At 38.6% G+C, this 19,450-nt stretch overlaps 1 protein-coding gene across 8 annotated transcripts in view; it reads left to right on the forward strand.

Annotated features, from left to right (window-relative positions):
• The window catches only part of TENT4A (terminal nucleotidyltransferase 4A), a 62,183-nt gene that overhangs the window by 15,601 nt on the left and 27,132 nt on the right, over positions 1-19,450 (forward strand). For all 8 annotated transcript variants that reach the window (XM_035894125.1, XM_035894123.1, XM_035894126.1 and 5 more), the window contains exons 3-8: positions 265-311; positions 1,239-1,359; positions 2,978-3,085; positions 3,811-3,939; positions 5,035-5,248; positions 11,721-11,847. In XM_035894125.1, the coding sequence (XP_035750018.1) occupies positions 265-311; positions 1,239-1,359; positions 2,978-3,085; positions 3,811-3,939; positions 5,035-5,248; positions 11,721-11,847 (746 nt within the window). The remainder of the gene's footprint in view (positions 1-264; positions 312-1,238; positions 1,360-2,977; positions 3,086-3,810; positions 3,940-5,034; positions 5,249-11,720; positions 11,848-19,450) is intronic.

Here is a 19,450-nt window from a genome sequence, read left to right on the forward strand (position 1 = left end):
TCTGTCAAACTGGAAATAGTGAAAAGGACGTGTTTCAGAAGTTTGTGCTCTGCTGCTAGTGGGATTGGTAGTCACTTCATGTTCAAAAACCAAAACAATTTCCTCTAAAATTTGTACAGGCTTAACAGAGTATGTAGTAAGTTCAATAACTTTTTTACTGGGCTATATCCTTAACAGGTGCAGAAAAATCTTAAGTCTTGTCAAAGTAAAATCAAGTGAGCGTTCATTATTTCAAGATATTTCACTGGTATGGGTTTTTTTCAGGTCCAGATATTTGGCAGCTTTAGTACAGGGCTTTATCTTCCAACTAGGTAAGTAATAATTTACTTTTATATAAAGCTGGTCGTCTTTTAGAGTGATGTTAAATTTCAAAGGGGAATTTAGGCTGGAATGTGTAAATCTATCAAACTTACAGTAAAATTTTTGCATGATGTCCCATGTGACAAAGGGAAGAGCTTTTGAGCTTACAGATTTGAGATAAGTATTTGATGTATCATTGTACTGCTCTAGGTACTTACTGACCCTTGGGTGAATTACCTTTTCTTCCTTGTGTCTGGGGTCAGTCTTTGGCTCTTTGTTTTCAAGATACAGTGAAATTGAATGTTTAGTATTTCCTGTGTAAAGACTGTGTTTTGTTAACTCCTTTGTTACTGAGAAGATGTCACTTACTGCACAGTTACCATGCAAAGTCAGAGGGGTCATCACAGCTGTCTCTTCCCATTTTTTTTTGAGAACAAAAAGTCTTAATTTAATGTTTTATGTTACTTAATGGTTCAATAGATGGATGTGGAAAACCTGTGTAGCTGTGTCTTAGACTATGTTGTCTTTACATCAATTAAGTATTTTAGTAGGAAAGCATTGGAAATTTCATTTCTATGAATAACAGTCACTGATGATAATTGTTTGGACTCTTAACATGCCTGCCAGCATGGGCGGATGAGGGATGGGATTGGGCTAGACAAGGGGAGGGAGCAAGACAAGTAAAAGGGAGAAGAGCTTAAAGGACTCGCCAGAAAACTGGAAGCAAGAACTATAGAACTACTTTGGGTCCTAAAGCACATCCTAGACCATCTATTAACATTGCTAAAGGAAGCTTATTGGGAACCTAGATTAAAAGTTGCAAAGTGGCCACCCTGGAGGACTTGTTAATATGTAGAATGGCAATTTTACAATTTTTTTTATGGTGTAGTTTTATGCTTTAGACTTAATGGATTTCATGCTGTGTTCTTCCTGTCTAGTGATATTGATCTAGTTGTTTTTGGGAAATGGGAACGGCCCCCTTTACAGCTGCTGGAGCAAGCACTAAGAAAACACAATGTGGCTGAGCCATATTCCATTAAAGTACTTGATAAAGCTACGGTAAGTAGTAGTCTTTAGAATACTGAACTGAAAAGCTTTCAGACCCCTTAAGATGGTGGTAAATATTGTTCTTAATTCATGAAGCAAATGATATAAACACGTTTTTTTTGCTCAGTGCAAGATTTTAGTAGAATCTGTATGTGCTTAGCAATAGCACACATTTTTTTTACATGGACAACGGTAATTCTATGTACTGTATTTGCTGGAAGGCCATACGTTATGCTTATGTTGCCAATAAAGATCTGAAAGTCAGTGTTTGCAAAATATCTAGTAAAATAAGCTAACTATTTGTTTAATGTTTTTCCACTGACCTTTGAGAGGACTTTACTGGCCCCTGGTTAAACAACTAGAGCTGTCTAGCTTGAAACCCCAGTCTTCAAGTGGTCTTGTTTCTGATGGCATAGTGGAATGTTCCAAACCTAACATTTGTTTTTCCCGTCCAAAATATGCTTCCTAAGGGCTTTATTTAATTTGTGAAACTGATGTGTAATATCTCTTGCATCTGTCTTGTAAGCCTAATGGATCACATTGGATGTGCTAAAAACTTGGAAGTATGAGAATTTTATGTTACTGAGCAAGTGGTGTTTTCTCCCAGAGACTAAGCAGATTATTCCGAACTTCTTTTAGCAAGCTGTTATGTTTTGTGGTCTCTGAAATAGGGTGACTCTTCTAGGTCCAGAAGAGTCCTGTGGCTTCTGTTGGAGTAGCAGTACATAAGAGTAACTCTGGTAACCTTTGGCTTACCTGAGAATGAGTGAGATTTTCAGAATCAGTGATACTAGTTAGTGATGGAAATTGTCACTAGGCTTATCAATTTTACCAGCCTTTCTTATTTTATTCCCTCTGCTTTTGGTATAAAATGATGCTATACCTCTGTTCTTTTTTGTTTTCCATTTCAGATTAAAAATTCAAAAATAAAAGATTAAAAAAGTTCAATTTAAGATAATGTTATCAGCTGAAGTTTAGGTTATGATTGTAAGACAATTTGGTAGGATACTGCGTTCAAGGTGGTCGTCTGAGACTGAACTACGTGTTCAGTAGTTCTATAATAATTTATTGCTGCCAGAAGAGGAAGTATTGGTACTTCTGCTTTGCTTTTATCCATTCTGGCTTTTGTTTGAGTGTGCGGTGAACCAGTTCGGCTTGATAAACCAACAGACAGTGCTTTATTTTTTTCTCCTAGGCTAGGCTTGTCTTCTGTCAGTTTAGCAAGTGAATGGTGCAGTGCCGGGTCAGATGAATGCAGTTCCCACAGGCTATGAGAGTAGAATGTCTCCTATTAACAGCAGTGAGTCATTAAATTAAGTAAATTTAGTTGTCTTACAAAACACTGATAATTGCAGCTATGAAGAAAGATACCTAATAGCTATGGGAGAGTACATGAGTGATCATAAGTTAATGTGATCATACATGCTTATGTTTTTAATCACTTCACTGAAAAGCGTTCCCTTGTCAGTCCAGTTAGGGTTGTTATCTTTTCTCAAAAACACATTTCCTTGTTTTAATAGTTGCATTCGTTTGGACTGATAGTATCCGTCTGTCTTAAGTGAGGAAGCTGGAGAATAGCACCAGTGTTGCATTTCTGGGCATTCATAAAACCTTTTTTAATCTTTTTCAGGTACCAATAATAAAACTTACTGACCAGGAGACAGAAGTGAAAGTTGACATCAGTTTTAATGTAGAGACTGGTGTGAAGGCAGCTCGATTTATCAAGGAATACATGAAGGTATCAGCCATATAGTGAATGTTATACTACTTACCAAGGATGTGCTAGTTACTTAGCTAATCTTTTTTTGTATCACTTAAGACTTTGGAAAATTTATTGCTGAAGACTATTTTCATTAATACTAATTAAACCTGAATATTTTAATTTATTTGCTACTGGTATCTATTGGTTGTTGCCTTCGAGTGCTAGGTGTTTGTGTGGATAAACCTGTAGACTGAAAGGACTTCTACAATCACGTCTACATCTGCAGATAGGTACTAAACTTGTTTCTAAAGCAAGTCTGTTCAAGTTTTGCTTACCTTGAATTTAAGTGATGCTTGATTTTGAATACTGTCTTGCTAAGCAACGTCTAAAACCAATTCCTCTGTAGCTACCTACTTAGAATCAAGTTAAGTTTTGTGCTCTGCAGTAAAAGTACTGTTTAGACAGAAAGCTTTGACTATAATGAGTGATACTGGCATTCAAAGAAGGATGTAAAAATCTTCCTGTTTGGGGGGAGGAAATAAATTTGATATGTAAGCTGCTGGATCAAATAAGAGTTGAAGTGTATTCATCTGTTTCTGGAATAAAAAAGCATGTTTCAGTTATTCCTGTGGAAACATTTTATAGCACACTACCAAATAACATTTTTTTATTAGAAGGTGAATCTTCTTGTGTTGAGATTGTGTAGTTCTTTGTTTTGGAATGTTGACATTGTCATTGATAAGACTTATTTTGCTTTGCAGAAATATTCTTTGCTGCCTTACTTGATTTTAGTATTAAAACAGTTCCTCCTCCAGAGGGACTTGAATGAAGTTTTTACTGGTGGAATTAGCTCTTACAGCCTAATTTTAATGGCAATTAGCTTCCTGCAGGTAAGTCTGTTCCTTATTTGTTTCTGTGTTCTTAAAAATATTTTGATTTCTGTACTTGTGCCCTGTTACAGTGCTGTTTCTTTAGACTTCCTTAGCAATGCACAGCCTTACTGTTATGGCTCTAGGTGTTTGATCATTGGCAGCTCCTATGGACTACCTGTCAAACATCTAAGAACTTCTGTTGACTGTGTGAACTGAAGCAGCAGCAGGAGCCTTGTGAATATGGCATAGAGGCTGTGCATTGCTTTCTATACCAGGGCCTGTGATGTGGATTGTTTCCTGGGCAGCCTGTTCCAGTACCTGAATCATCTTACTAGTGTTTTGTAAATCTGCCAGGATGCAGTTTGAGTCTGTTGCTTTCTAGATTACTGATAATGAATGGGCAGAGTAGTTGATTTCAGTGTTTATTAAAATGATGAAATCAAACAGGTTATTTTTTAATTGCACATTGGTTAGGTTTTGACATACTTAAAATGGGCAGATATTGTAGGTAACTGGTGAAATAGCTAATGAGTTATAACTTCTTCAGATAGATTTTTGCGACAGTAAGCTTTGTACGAGTATGACAAGGTACAATGTTAGTGTCTCTTAGCAGCTGTGATAATGCAAAAACCTACATATTCTGCTGCTGTTAATGAGTAAGATAAATGTTACTATAGATTTTACATACCCTATATAATAGGGAGAGATTGAGAAAAGAACTGTATTTCAATTGAGGTAAATAGATTTCCCCCTGCTTCTGAAAACATTAAGACCGATGGATTTGCTGTGAAAAATCGGGCATTACTCTGTTATTAAGCCATAATGTAGTATGCAGTACTACTTTATTGCTTTTGGCTTAGAGAAAATAATTTACTAATCCTCAAAAAGATGGAAGAGGAGGGAGGAGAGAATTCTTTGGCTTCCAGATACTGCTGAAGTGCTGCCCCCTCTTGGTTATGTGAAAGTAGTTTAAGTACATGAAGAATTAATGACTTGATTCAGACTTGTGTAAAGAGGTTATACTCGGCTGTTTAAACGGGAGCTTTTTGTTGCACAGTGTTAAGGTCTGAAAAGCATTAATTTTTAATAATTAACAACTGTTCTGTTTCACAGCTGCATCCAAGAATTGATGCCAGAAGAGCTGATGAAAACCTTGGAATGCTTCTGATAGAATTTTTTGAACTCTATGGAAGGAATTTTAACTACTTGAAAACTGGTATTAGAATAAAAAATGGAGGTGCCTATATTGCCAAAGAAGAAATCATGAAAGTCATGACTAATGGATACAGACCATCCATGCTATGTATTGAAGATCCTCTCCTGCCTGGTAAGATTGTAGACTTCTTGCAATATTCTGGAGCTGGCTCAACTTGTGTTCTCACATCTCATGTTAGAGTCCCTAAAGTCTGTCAAATGAGTTAAGAAGCTGCACTGAGAAGAGACTGTCACTGGTGTTGACGTACAATTATGGAGATGAAACTTCCCAGGATTCACTGCTTGAATAAATTGGATTGCACGCAAACAGTGCAGATACATAATGCACCGGAGATTCAGAACAGTGTTGAGTGTATAATAAGATTCTCTAACAGTGCTGAGGGGTAGAGAACAAAAGAGGTCCTGGAAGGGGGGGGGTTGTTAGTGGGAACAGCTCTCCGTTGTTCATTATGAGAGAACGAGAATTGAAGGTGTAGCTTTTCCTGCCACAGTCCGTGGTGCCATACTTCAGATAAGTAATACCATATGGGAAAGAAATGCCTCAGATGAGGTACCTGTCCTGCAGGGTGGTGCAGTAGAGACTGCACAGAAACATGGGTGTATATCCATGAATGTGTAGCAAGGGAGCAGGTGTTTTATGGTGTTGGTGTGGAGAGTGGTGTGCATAACTGTCTTCTGTGCTGCACAGGGACCTTTAGAGAATGCCAGTTACAGTTGCATGTACTTTTAAAAGTAACCAACTTAAAATACTTTTTTTTTTCTTTAAGATTTGGTTTTGATTCAGTAGCCTTCAAAGTAATCAAGATTAATTTTGGCTGAGCTCCTGAAAAAAATTTCCAGCTTTGTAGTACTTGGTTTGGATTCCATTTAGACTGTCAGAAGTAGCTGAAACTCCAAAACAGCTTTTATTAAATTCAATTTTCAGTTAATTTGGACTTCAGCATTAGTATTCCTGGAATGTAATTGGCACTCAAACTCCATACGTCACGTCTTGTGGGTAGACTGCTTATGTATAGCACTTTTAAAGCAAATACCATGGATCAGGAGCTGAAGTCTGGCACCTTTCTAAATAGTCAATATGCTGAATATTCATAGTTCTCTAGAACAGGGTGCAAGCGAAGATACTCATTTGTCTAACTAAATCTCTGATATGTTTGTAGCTCTGAGTTTGTGTCCATCATGACTCTTCCACTTAGCCAGGCATAGGTGTGATTTTGCAGAACTTCTGTTGCGTTACTGAGTTTTCCTTCAGTAGCTGTGTACTCACTTGCCTGAAGACCCATTTGAGTAGCACCCTGAACCATGTTTTAGAGTCAAAGCCTTTACTGTCCTGTGTTTCTGTTCCTTCCTATCTGCTGAGGACTGAAAGAGAAGAAATTACATACGCTGCACGATGTTTTAAGCACTGCTAATAGTGCTTTGGAATTTTTTTCTTCTCTGACTCTTCAGAGAAGAAAAAAAAAAACCAATTTGTAAGCCCAATAGGGGCTATGAACTGTTCCTCCTAGCATAAATTTTGCCGAAGCAAAGAACTATAGTTCAGGAAAAAGATATCTAGTTATATGCTGTCAAGGAGTTGATAAGAATTAACTTTTAGATGAGGTTATATGGGCTGAGATAATGTAATTCTTACAGGAGAGAAAGTGTTTTGGCAAGGGAAATGAAAGCTGACAATAACTTGAAGTTATCTGACCGCTGTGTCCCATAGGGATATTTTCTGGCAGCTGCCACAGAGCTTCAGAACTTGCCTGATAGAACTAGGAGGAAAATTGTATAGAACATATAGGATGACTCCTTGAATTGGATCTAACAAATATAGCCTCCTTAGATCTAGACTTAATCACATATTCTTACAGTATCTAAAAGTACCTGTCAAATGTATGTAGATAATGTCTAGAATTCTGTTAATTAGTTTAGATCTGTTACTGCTCGTGTCCCAGTGAAAAAAATTTTTCCAAGGGATCAGGTCCTTGCCCAGTTGACAAGTCATCATCATCCCTGCTTCATTAGTTTTTGGGCAGATCAACTCAGTGTCTTAACTCCATGAGGGTCAGTGCCAGTACTATGGAGGAGATGGGAACAAGCATTTTGGTAAAGAGTGGGCACAAATGTTCCTTGGCTTACCTTTGTGTAAGCTGCTGTAGAGTTTTTCCCTCAAACCTGTTTTTACACTGTATGCTCAAGTTTTTAATCTTTTTTTTTTTTTGTGATACTTTTTTAGCCTGATGAAAGTTCTGGTTAAGCCTTGGAAGAAGACTTTGAAAGATGACTTTTTAATCCAGAAATCGGACAAAAAAAGCCTTTCAGTTTGTCAAGACTATCAAAGTAGTGTAAAAGTTCCTACTTTAAGTGTATGCACTAGTTCAGCAATAGGATGCTGAAAGGGATAACTCCAGAATAGCTTTAGACCATCTTGTAGGGGACAGGATTAAGTTCAGTGGGATTAGTTCTTTTAAATTGGAGGAACTTTTTTCTTCAGTGTGAAATGGTGATGTCTGGCTAACAGATAAATAATGTCATCATAAGGATATCATACTTCACTTCTACCTGCTTAGTACCTTCTGTTAGTTCCTAGATTTGGAAGGAACAGCCATCAGTCTGTTGTGTTGCTGTTTTGGTTGTAGTGGGTTTTGCTCAGATTCTTTCCCGTGCTGTATGTAGGGTTTCCTCTAAGATTCTCAAAGGCTGATTATTGGGTGCTAGAGGATTGTGATTTCTGTGATTTAAGAACGAAGATTCCAACAAAGATGTCAGGAGTCCACACTCCTGGGATTGGGAAGTGTGTTGAAATCTGGATTTGAGATGTCCAACTAATCTAGCTGGCGATGCATTTTAAAGTGGTAGTTTATACTTGATCTTCATACATAGCCTAAGATTCTTCATCTTGAGTTACTGTAGGACAGGGTAACGAGATGAAAATCTTTCCCTTAGTATCATCCAAAGAAGGGAGTTTATATAAACATCTTGTAGCTGCTACCATTTCAGTTTTTCAAAGCAGTTTTCCTTTCTTTGTGTAAACAGCGAAAGCGTTCATTTAAGAGAAGGGCAAAGCCAGGCACTCAGAAGTCTGCTCACAGGAACATGTTGGAGCAGGGTGGATATATCATCCTAGAAGAGGTTTCTGTGGAGTTGGTCTAGCAGTACCCTGTCTTGGAAGACGTGACTCTAGTTGCTGGTGACAAATCTTTAATCTGTGGTTGTAAAACAAACCTGGTATTTATTCAGCAGATTGTTAGGGAAGCTTATTATTTTATGCCTTTGTGAATCAGGTGATTATCAAGGTCCTTCGTCATTTCTGATGCTCAGAACAGAAATGATTTTGAGCTTTGTTCAGATTGACAGTGGCAAGAGTAGCTAAATTGCAGTTTAAGACTTGGAGTTCCACCTATGTTGCTCCCTTCATGAGAGGGTGAATTGCTATGGGCACTAACAGAAGTTCTAAACCTTACATTCAATGCATTTTCTTTGAAAAGAGACTTTAACTTGCAGGACTAATTATGCTTTGTGTTGCTCACTTCTGCATCTTGGTAGGTCAAATACAGGAAGTAACTAGATTTGAGATTGGCAACAACTATCAGGATTATCTGTTCTAGCCTTAGTTGGCTGCCCAAAGTTATTCATTGCAGCTTTTCAGTATCTGCTATTTGTCATTACAATGTGCAAATATATGTGTGTGCATATAAAATATATGCATTTATAAAAATACACAAATACATTGAAGTTAGCATCTGAAAGAACCCCTTTAATGCTGAATGTTGCAAAAAGGTACTTACTAGATAATTGCTTAACATAAATGGATCTGATTCAGTCCTAGATCATGGTCTTACCTGTACTTTTCCAGGCCATGTTCTTAGAACTGCTTCAGGTAATGGAAGGCTACCTGATGGAGTGGTAATACCAACAGTGAGTGATGGAAATCTTAGACATGCTCCTTTAGGGATGAAGGCTTTGTAAGAAAGAATGAGGATTGAATTATTCATGAAATCACACACCATTGTTATCTACTAATGTACACCTGAGGATTGAAGTCTGTATGTTTTTTTTAGAGTGAGAACATTTGGGTTACATGCTTTAACTGATCAGTTTACCGGTAAGATTGTGCCAAAAGAAGGATGCTGAGGTATGTAAGATAGGATCTACTAATGAGAATGATATCAGAAGAAAATCTGTTCAGGACAGCAAATGCAAATATATGATCTTCTGGCTTCTTCAATATGTTGCTTTGTGGATTGGATAGGGCCACCTCTATACAGATGTGACTGGTACAGTTTGCAGTAGCTCAGGTAGTAGCTTTGGCTTCCATACCTGGTTTTCAGCTGCAGTGGAAGTCAGAAGCTCCGCAGACTGTATAATTAAGACATGTTTATTCAGACATTTTTATGAACTAATTACAGGTGCAGAATGAGGCAATCCAGGAACCTAGGCATGCTATGGCATGAGCTATCCTGCCTCTGTTCTCAAATCTACTTCAGTCAAGACTCATACACAACTTCGTTGGTGGTTTAAACTAAACTGCCTGAGTTTGCCTTAAGTGGATTAGGGAAGGCTTATGATTTCTTTTGCTGGCACAACAGTGGAGGTGGCAACAACTGACAAAAGGAGTAACCAACAGTTTGTAGCAGCAGTGTCTTCATTTTGGTGTAACTCCATGCAGGATGCATGTCAAATGTAGTTGCCTTAGCACCAGATTAACCTAAACTAATGCAATTTGAGTGTGTATTCTTAATTCCTGTTATGTGAATGTATAGAACCGTTTAGGTTGGAAAAGACCCCTAAGATCCTGGAGTCCAACTTTAGATGGACTTGAATTTAGTGGTAGGTGGTGAGTTTAGCCACTTGTATGTATTCCATTTCTGTATTGCTTCTCGATTGAATACTCTTTTGTATATATGTATAGCATGTCATTATGTGGAAGGTGGCATTGTTGCAGGACGCAACGTGTCCTGTCCCTGGAAATCCTGTACTGAATTAATCCTTGACCACTGAAATACCTTGGTCTCTACTGAGCTGCCTTTGGACTAAGTCCTTTGTGAATTCCTCTACTACTTTGTAGTGCAGCTCTGAATTTAACTACAATGTGTTTCTTCCTAGATTCACTATCCTAGGCCCACAGTGGTCTCTGCTTCTACTTCAGGATAGAGTCCAGTTGCAAATATGCCATTTAGAGAGGCTTCTGTAATTTTGAGCCTAGTAGTTGCTAGATAATGCAATGGTGCGTTCAGAACAAGATACTTGGTTACTTCAGTAAATGGGAAGTATTTCTTGATCAGTTTTTATTTGACCGTATAGATTACTGAAGAAATTCTGTGTTCCCAAAATGCGCTTATGTTCCCAGTCTGTTTTCATTGATTATGCTTTTCTGTTAAAGTGGCGTTATGGTTGGAAGATCCTGAAGGACTAAAATGTGTGGTCAAGTAGAAAAGCAAAGGCTGCTTTTTTTTTTTTTCCCCTGGATGGCAGTCCTCAGCATGTTTGTCTATAATGGCTTGCTGGACAAAATACTTTGAGTGAAGGGTTCTTCCAAAGTCAAATTCAGCATCGGTGTATGCAGTCCTACAAAGGACAGATTCTGTCCTTTACCCATCAATTTTCAAAGCAGATTTTTCATTAAAACCTGTTCATGGGCCCTGATCTGTTTTTCGAGTTTAAAAGAAACATGTTCAGTGGTTCACCCCTTTCCAGTGTTCTCTCAGCATTTCAAGCACCATTCTGAAGGAGGGAAGCTTTTACTGTAAGCAGCTTTCTACCCACTCAAGATCTAATCTATATTTGAGACACGCAATTTGAAGGAAGTTCTAGTGTTTCTTAAATTGAGTGGTGACAGTGACCCTTTGGTGTCTGGTGCCAAATATATCTACAAAAAAATGCCGAATGTTTCTTCTTGCTAGTAACAGCAAAATCTTTCTAGGTGTCAAATGGAAGACCAGTGCTTGTACTTTGTCACTGATACAGAAGCTTTAGCATGTTAACTTCTGCAGTTCCTCACACATGACACTATTTGGAAGGAGTTCTGCTATAAATGTCACACGTGCTTAAAGAGGGGCAGTAAAGAAGTGCCACTAACTGGATTAAAAAACAATGGTGTATAAACTTCTGAGATCCTCTATGATAGATTTTGACAAACCATGGAGATAAATAATCTGTATGAGCTGGTTTATTAATCTGTAGTTTTGATAAGGTTAAGTAGGGGTTGATGTAAGTATACCTGGTCCTATGAAGATAATGTGGTTGTGCAAGTGGAATTTTAAGCTGAATTTGGCCTGCAGAAACTCTACTGGTAAGTGAGACATGATGCTTTAAGCTTGGTAGGTTCCCTCTTAAAAGAGCTAAAAGAGCTTTAAGCTGATCTCTATTCTCTGTTTCTTTCAGACACTGGTACATTGATATTTTAAGTGATAAATTGAATGCATGATGTTGTGTCATTCCAAAGGTTAGCTTCTTATATTGAGATAGGCACACCTAGTTGTTCCTGGTATGAGTAGGATGGGCTAACCAGTTTAAACAGAGTTAAGCTTTAATTATGAATAATTTTCTGGTTACTGATATTAAAAAAAGATGATCTGATGACTGTCACATTATTTCAGGAAACGACGTTGGCAGAAGTTCTTACGGTGCCATGCAAGTGAAACAAGTTTTTGATTATGCCTACATTGTTCTTAGCCATGCAGTATCACCACTTGCAAGATCATATCCAAATAGAGATTCTGAGAGGTAATTAGTCCACTTTTTGAATATCCATTTCTCTGTGTAATCAATTAGGAATGTTTGGGTCTAAATCAATAAAAGGAATGTTTTTATTTATTGTTTAACTGCGGCTCTATTGAATCTGCTCAGAAATTTAGGCTGCCCAGTGGTATGAGTGTTATATCTCAATGTGTAGTGTTGAAATGAAGACAGCATGACAAAACCCAGGATGAGACTAATGTGAGGTTCTCGTAGTGTGGAGGGGAGCCTTTCCTCAAACATTTTGCTTAAACTATTTCAAAGGAAGGTCTGCTGGTTTAATGTTTGGTATGATGTCTGTACTATGGCAGAAAGAAATGCGTATGATCAAATTGCTTGTTTAGACACAAAACTAGACAACAAGGCTAGAAATTTTTGTAGTTCTTTAATACATGCTCCTATAAGCTGTTTTAAAAGGCTTGATATGTAGTTCAGCTATTCAAAGAATCAGTTTGGTTTGTCTGTAATGTCAGAAATGCCATTAAAAGTAGCATGCTTCTAGATGTGCAGTTCTTAATGTCTTTCATAGAAACACTGTATAGCTGGTACTTTCTCGGTGCTCACCTTTGCAAGTTTTCTGGTTTTTGAAAGGGGGAAGAGAAAGAAGATGAAGGCATGTCAGCCATGCTGTATTTTCATTCATGTATCTGCTCTAGCATCTTTTATTCTAACCCTCAGTATAAACTGGGGCTAGATCAGAGGACGTCTCTTCTCTGAGACTTCCTTAGAATCCCAGTGGCTTTGAGCTCCCCAAGCTAATCGCAGGGAGGGATGGCTGTAACAAGTCACATAAACCATCTAGATACAATTCCAAACTAGTCAAGCTGTTGATTTCCAGCATTGATGTCACGGGGAGGTGAAACAGTTCTCCTATTTAACTGTTTACCACAAAGTGGATGCAGTTTTTCACTTGTGGATTTAGAATTGACAGTATCTTAAAAGTGCTTGTGAATCTCTAGATTTTCTGTGGTATTAAATTCATAAAGGTTGAGACTACATTTGTGGCTGGGGTGGAGAACTGACATTTGAGGTGTTTTAAGATAGATTAAAGGTGTATCTCTTAAATATGTACTGGCTGACAATTCTTGTTGCTGAATGAAACTTCATTCTTAAGTAAGTATAGACAGAACAACTGAGGGATTCCTGAAGTTTTGCTTGTGTCTTGGGTCCTGGCCTTCATTAACTTCTCTGTGGTTCTCCAAAGGATAGAGTCATTCTCTTGATGAATTTTGTTGCAGCTTCAAACCTGTCGAGAAGTCTCAGCAGCAATGTTCAGGTGTTATACATCTGACTTGTCTTTCTGCTAGTTCAGGGCTGTCTGTGCCAGTGATGTCAGAGTCTCAGAACTTGTCATGCCAGTGGCTTGCCATTCTGTCAGAATGGTGTTGCAAGAGGAACAGCATTCAACAAAGTCCTGTATGCAATTAGTTCCCCCAGCACCAGTTTTGTCAATGCCAAAGGATCTGTAGGTGGATGAAGAGCTGGTTGGTAACAAGTTTATTGCAGAAGCTCAACAGCAGTCCCATGTTCCATCTCAGTTTTTAGTTAAACCTGATGTACTTGGGCAATCCAGATATATTTCAGATCCTTCTTCCACCTGTTAGGCAGAGTGGTCCAGGCTCTATATAAAGACTTTTCTGGTGGCCCGACCTAGTGCCTTAGCCATCCAGGAGCCCTTTGTCCTGATCCATTTTTTTCCCTTTTCTAGACTTGTTAGTGGTAGATTAAACTGTAAACAATGGGCTCCCTTCAAGAGCAGCGACTGGCTGTATGACATTCTACTAAAAGGATCAACAGAAACCAAATGAACACTTGAAAGGGTGGGAACTTGCAGGGGGCTGAACTCCCCAAGCTGACTTGAATTTATTCAGTTTTGTCATAATTGGGGCTAGCTTTCCCCTAAGTGGAACAGTTCTTGAAATATCTGATGGGTTTGAATCCATATTAGCTCTTTCCAGGGAAAACTTCTGTGTACAGTGTCCTATTTTGTAGATGGCAATCTCAGTAGATTTCAAATCTTTCTGGGTGATCATAGTTACTGCTCTTTTTCAGGGTCAGTCCCACTCAAAAGAGCACAAACCTAAGTTAATTTAAGGCTTTGTAGCCAGCTGCTGCTTCTCAGATTCCCAGTGTGAAAAGAGTCAGATTTTGGTCCTTCAGCGTAGGACTTTTCTTGTCCATGTTCTGTAGCAATAAGTCCCACAGAATAATAAGGGGTAGATTCAAATCACTCTTAACAATCATCTTCATTCGTGCTTCCAAATATAACATCTGGAGTGTAGTGGGAGTTGAAAGCTGTCTTCTGTCTGAGTGGAAGCAGTCCTGAAGGTAATTCTTACTGCTGCAGAAATTACCTTAACACTGTTTTGTTCCCAGTCTCTCTCTCCCATCCTCTTTCAAGAACAGCTCAGGAGAGGCTGATAGACAGTTCAGTTGAGGAAACAAATTCCCATCATCTCAGAAGGAGGGGTTTTCCTAGTATGCAAATGAGGAGACTGATCCATTTTGAATCTGTACAATTTGTATGCAAGGTCAAGTTTGGTGTTGTGACTTTAGCAGAGGTTACTGGAAATAAAGATTGATTTCTTAATATTTGGGGCCATGAGGACATGAGTCAACCTGTAAAATAGGTAGTAAAATAGGACAGGATAGCTCCTGCTTATGGGTCAGTGTCAGGGTGTGCTTTGAACAGCTTTAGTATGGTCTTTGGCCATAGCTTGTCTCTAGAGAAGAATGTGTCACCTTGAGGGAGCTAACTAAAGAAGTCTGTAAGGAGTGATATTTTCCAGTTATTGACCATTTTCCCATTTTTATTCTCCCTTTTCTAGACTTGTTAGTGGTAGATTAAACTGTAAACAATGGGCTCCCTTCAAGAGCAGCGACTGGCTGTATGACATTCTACTAAAAGGATCAACAGAAACCAAATGAACACTTGAAAGGGTGGGAACTTGCAGGGGGCTGAACTCCCCAAGCTGACTTGAATTTATTCAGTTTTGTCATAATTGGGGCTAGCTTTCCCCTAAGTGGAACAGTTCTTGAAATATCTGATGGGTTTGAATCCATATTAGCTCTTTCCAGGGAAAACTTCTGTGTACAGTGTCCTATTTTGTAGATGGCAATCTCAGTAGATTTCAAATCTTTCTGGGTGATCATAGTTACTGCTCTTTTTCAGGGTCAGTCCCACTCAAAAGAGCACAAACCTAAGTTAATTTAAGGCTTTGTAGCCAGCTGCTGCTTCTCAGATTCCCAGTGTGAAAAGAGTCAGATTTTGGTCCTTCAGCGTAGGACTTTTCTTGTCCATGTTCTGTAGCAATAAGTCCCACAGAATAATAAGGGGTAGATTCAAATCACTCTTAACAATCATCTTCATTCGTGCTTCCAAATATAACATCTGGAGTGTAGTGGGAGTTGAAAGCTGTCTTCTGTCTGAGTGGAAGCAGTCCTGAAGGTAATTCTTACTGCTGCAGAAATTACCTTAACACTGTTTTGTTCCCAGTCTCTCTCTCCCATCCTCTTTCAAGAACAGCTCAGGAGAGGCTGATAGACAGTTCAGTTGAGGAAACAAATTCCCATCATCTCAGAAGGAGGGGTTTTCCTAGTATGCAAATGAGGAGACTGATCCATTTTGAATCTGTACAATTTGTATGCAAGGTCAAGTTTGGTGTTGTGACTTTAGCAGAGGTTACTGGAAATAAAGATTGATTTCTTAATATTTGGGGCCATGAGGACATGAGTCAACCTGTAAAATAGGTAGTAAAATAGGACAGGATAGCTCCTGCTTATGGGTCAGTGTCAGGGTGTGCTTTGAACAGCTTTAGTATGGTCTTTGGCCATAGCTTGTCTCTAGAGAAGAATGTGTCACCTTGAGGGAGCTAACTAAAGAAGTCTGTAAGGAGTGATATTTTCCAGTTATTGACCATTTTCCCATTTTTATTCTGTTTCTTGATAAACCACAGGAAACCTTAGCAGGTGTTTGGCAGCAAGCTCTTGCTCATTGTTTCATGTGCTTTGAAATAGTGGACTTTTACTACCCTGTCCATAGTCTATATGAAGGTGCAATTTCACATAATACCTTGTCTAGCCTAACTATCTGTGGGCATCTCCTGTCAGCTGCCCTTTTTCTTCTTTCTCAGTCTGTATATTCTTGACTCTTGCCTTGGATCAGATCTAGTGATCCTGCAGTCAGAAGGTAAGTCGGATGAACTCTGGTCTGACTGAAAACAAATGCATCAACACTTCTGTCTTGCCAAGATGCTGATTCAGCTAGTGGCTGCATGATGGGCAGATCAGAAGCAAGAGGAGCAGGAGTTCACGTTTGAGGGAAGATGGAGAAAGTGGTATTGTACCATTTGACAGCCATAAGTTATCCTGATCTGGACGTGACAAAGATGCATCCTTAGGTTAATATGTGTGTCTGTAGATCAGGATGTTGGCTTACATGTTGGCCTGTTGCATGGTTCAGATAACAGTGTGTGCTCAGACTGCATCTCTAGACAGCAGCATAGCCGCATTGGGAGGCAGACAAGGTCATAGAAATAATGAATGGAAGAGTGGTTCTGCTGTGATGTGTCCTTCCAGTATAACTAAGACTTTCAAAACCTTTCTTCAGTTCGTGGAGCTTCAGATTTGGTAACAGGTTCCTCCTTACTGGTGCCAGACATGTGGTGGAGGTGGATGAGGGAAAGGGACTGTCATGCCAACAGGCTGGAGTTTGAGGAAGCCTTGGCAGGGTTTTGTTACAGTATGTCAGGGGTTGTCATTTACAGGTGATAATCTTCAAAACAACGAGAGTCTGGGCCATATGTGAAGTTAGTTTCCATCTCTGCTTGAACACTGTTTGGTCTCTTCCTAGCGTACAGTTCAACTGACCTAACTGCCGACAGGTCTGTATGTTAGGTTTGGGTTGCCCTGGTTGGCCACAGTAGTCCTTCGAGCTCTGGGAACTGTTAAAGGGAATGTTAAATTTGCCTGCTAGAACTGCTGACACAGAAAGCAGAAATGTGTTGTCTGACACAGTCTTTCCTTTGCTTCACATCTTGAATGGCGGGTAGCTGTCACTAGAATGCATGCTGTCTCTTAAAAAGTATCAGCAATACCAGCTTTTCCTACACAGAGTATTTAGGTAAAGGTTTTAGATTTGGGTTTTTTTTTATCCTTGTGCTCAAGCAGATCCTTCTGAGGTGCTCCTTACTCTGCTTATAGATTATATTGCCCATTTAATATAAGGAGCATATTTCATAAGTTCAGTTAAGGCCTAGCATACAGTTATTTTGGCTGTTCTTTTACAGACTTGATGTTTTTCCTGCTCTGGTACTCACTTGTTCATGTGGAGCTTGGCTGGAGGTTTAGATACTTGATTTTACTGAATCTTATGTCAGCAATCTGAACCTTTTAAGAGTGATCTTAAGATTTATTTGCACCATAGCTGTGCTGTAATGACAGCTAGAAAGTGTCCCTATGAACTGAAGGCTTGCAGTGTGTAAAAGGAGGAGCTTCTAAGCTCTTGTAAAATAAACTAGGTATGTAATTAGCTTATTCCTGGTTTTACTGTATGATAATATTAAGGGGAAAACCTTGAAGGGGCATCTTTCATAGGAGAGCTTAATTTTATTAAGCAGTTAACTGTGTGTTTTCCATGTTTTCCAAACATGCATCTTTGTAGAATTGTGGGAGTCTCTCATATCTGTAGAAACTCTGGCCTCAGCCAAAAAAACCAAACCCCAAAGTGTGGAATTTCCTCACACTAAAGGCTGGGCAGATTAATAGTTTTTTTTGTTCCTAAACATTTTCAGTGTTGAAAATATATGTAAGCACAGTTTTTAAATGTTTATTTTAAAAGAATTGTTCTCGGACCCTGTGGATGTATTTGAGTCCCATACATATGAAATGGTGTTCTTTTGAGCAGTATCTAGTCTGATCACACTTGCTTCCTCTTTCTTTGCTGCTATATTAAGTATATGGCAGTATAGCCTTAATCACCTTTCAGTTTGGTATCTCATAATGTTTTTAATTTTTGTGTACGAGCAATGTAGTGTGGATGTGCCTTTGAACTCCTGACCTGATAACTTAGTGAATTTCTTTTCTACCAAAACCAAGTGTTTGGGGCTTTGACCTCTATTCTCTATGTAAGGAGTTAGTGAGAGAAGAGATTCCTGGGTTCTGTACGTGCAACTCTGCTGTAATTGTTGCTGTAGCAGTAATTTCACCCTTTCCACCTATTTGATAGCAGGCATTTTTGTGTATCATTCTCCCAGGCTGATAAAAATGCCATCCGGTATCATTCATTTTCATTCTGGTACATGAAGGTGTGACTGTTGATTTACTTCTGAGAAACTACTCAAGAAGATACAGACTTGACAAACTCCTTCTCCCTAGGAGCTTATGTTATTCCATGTTTGTTTTCTGCTTCTGATTCTAAGACCACTGCTGGTAGTAGTTGTGAAATGTATAGGTCATCCTGGAGTAAAAGCTCAAATTTTTCTGAGGGTGTTCTCAGATGAAACCTTTTAGCTGCAAGATTTCCTTCTCTGTTCCTGTGCTGGAGAGACCCAGTGTGTGTATGTTTGAGTCCACACTGGCATTGCTGTCTTGGGAACTGCAACTCAGGGCCACACCTGATTCTCTGCAGTGTGGGTCATCCCTATCTTCATTCTGTCTCCTGGTTTATCTTCCTTTTTGAGACTGAGAAACCAGAACTGCATTGAGTATTTAAAATGCTGTTATACCGTGGGAGTGTACATTGACAAAATACTATCCTCTGGTTTATTTGTTCCTTTCTTGATGTGCTCTACTTAGCTATTGAACTGTGGTTTCTAAAGAATTACCTATTATAGCCCAGATCTTTAGTTGCTGAGTGGTGACAATCATGCCTTTAGTTCTGTATGTAAAAGTCAGGATTTTATTTTCCAACATGCATCACTGTCTACATTACATGAATAGGATGGTGGATAACATTCATTCTGTCTCTGAGGCCTTTCTGCAGCTATTGGACTTGTAACTTAGATGATATTATTTCATTCAATGTTTGATCATAATGCTGGGCTGCCTTTTTCAGTCCTAACACGCTGATGTGTCTTTAAAGTTGCAAGACTTTGCAAGACCAAATACCCTGTGTTCCATGTTTAAAGTAGTAATCCCTAAGTGAGGTGAAGAATTATTGCTCCTTTTTAAATTATTATGAAATGACCTAATAAAGGTACTCTAAATACATTTAGGCTATGTATGTCTTCCCTTCCCATTATATACCTAAACTGAAAGAAAATTCCAGTACAGGTACAACGTACTTTTATGATGTGAAGTACAAAATAAGCTATAATATAACTGTTGAAGATTTTCAAAACTGAAATAAAAGTACCTTCTCTTAAGATGGTAACTTTTCACAGCCTGTTTTTGTACAATAGTTAGTCCTTAATGTATCTTGAGTGTGGATTTTATAGTTAGTGTTTCAGCGACTAGTCCCTGATGAAAGGAAAGCTTTTGAAAGTTTAGATCTCAAACAAGGATACAACTTCTGCTCAAGAAAAAATACAATTCAAATAGCTGAATGTTGGGAAGGTATGTTGGAAAAATATTGATTTATATTTGTTTTTAA

Source organism: Egretta garzetta, unplaced genomic scaffold (assembly GCF_000687185.1).
Source record: "Egretta garzetta isolate BGI_Z169 unplaced genomic scaffold, ASM68718v1 scaffold264, whole genome shotgun sequence".
Taxonomy (NCBI): Eukaryota; Metazoa; Chordata; class Aves; order Pelecaniformes; family Ardeidae; genus Egretta; species Egretta garzetta.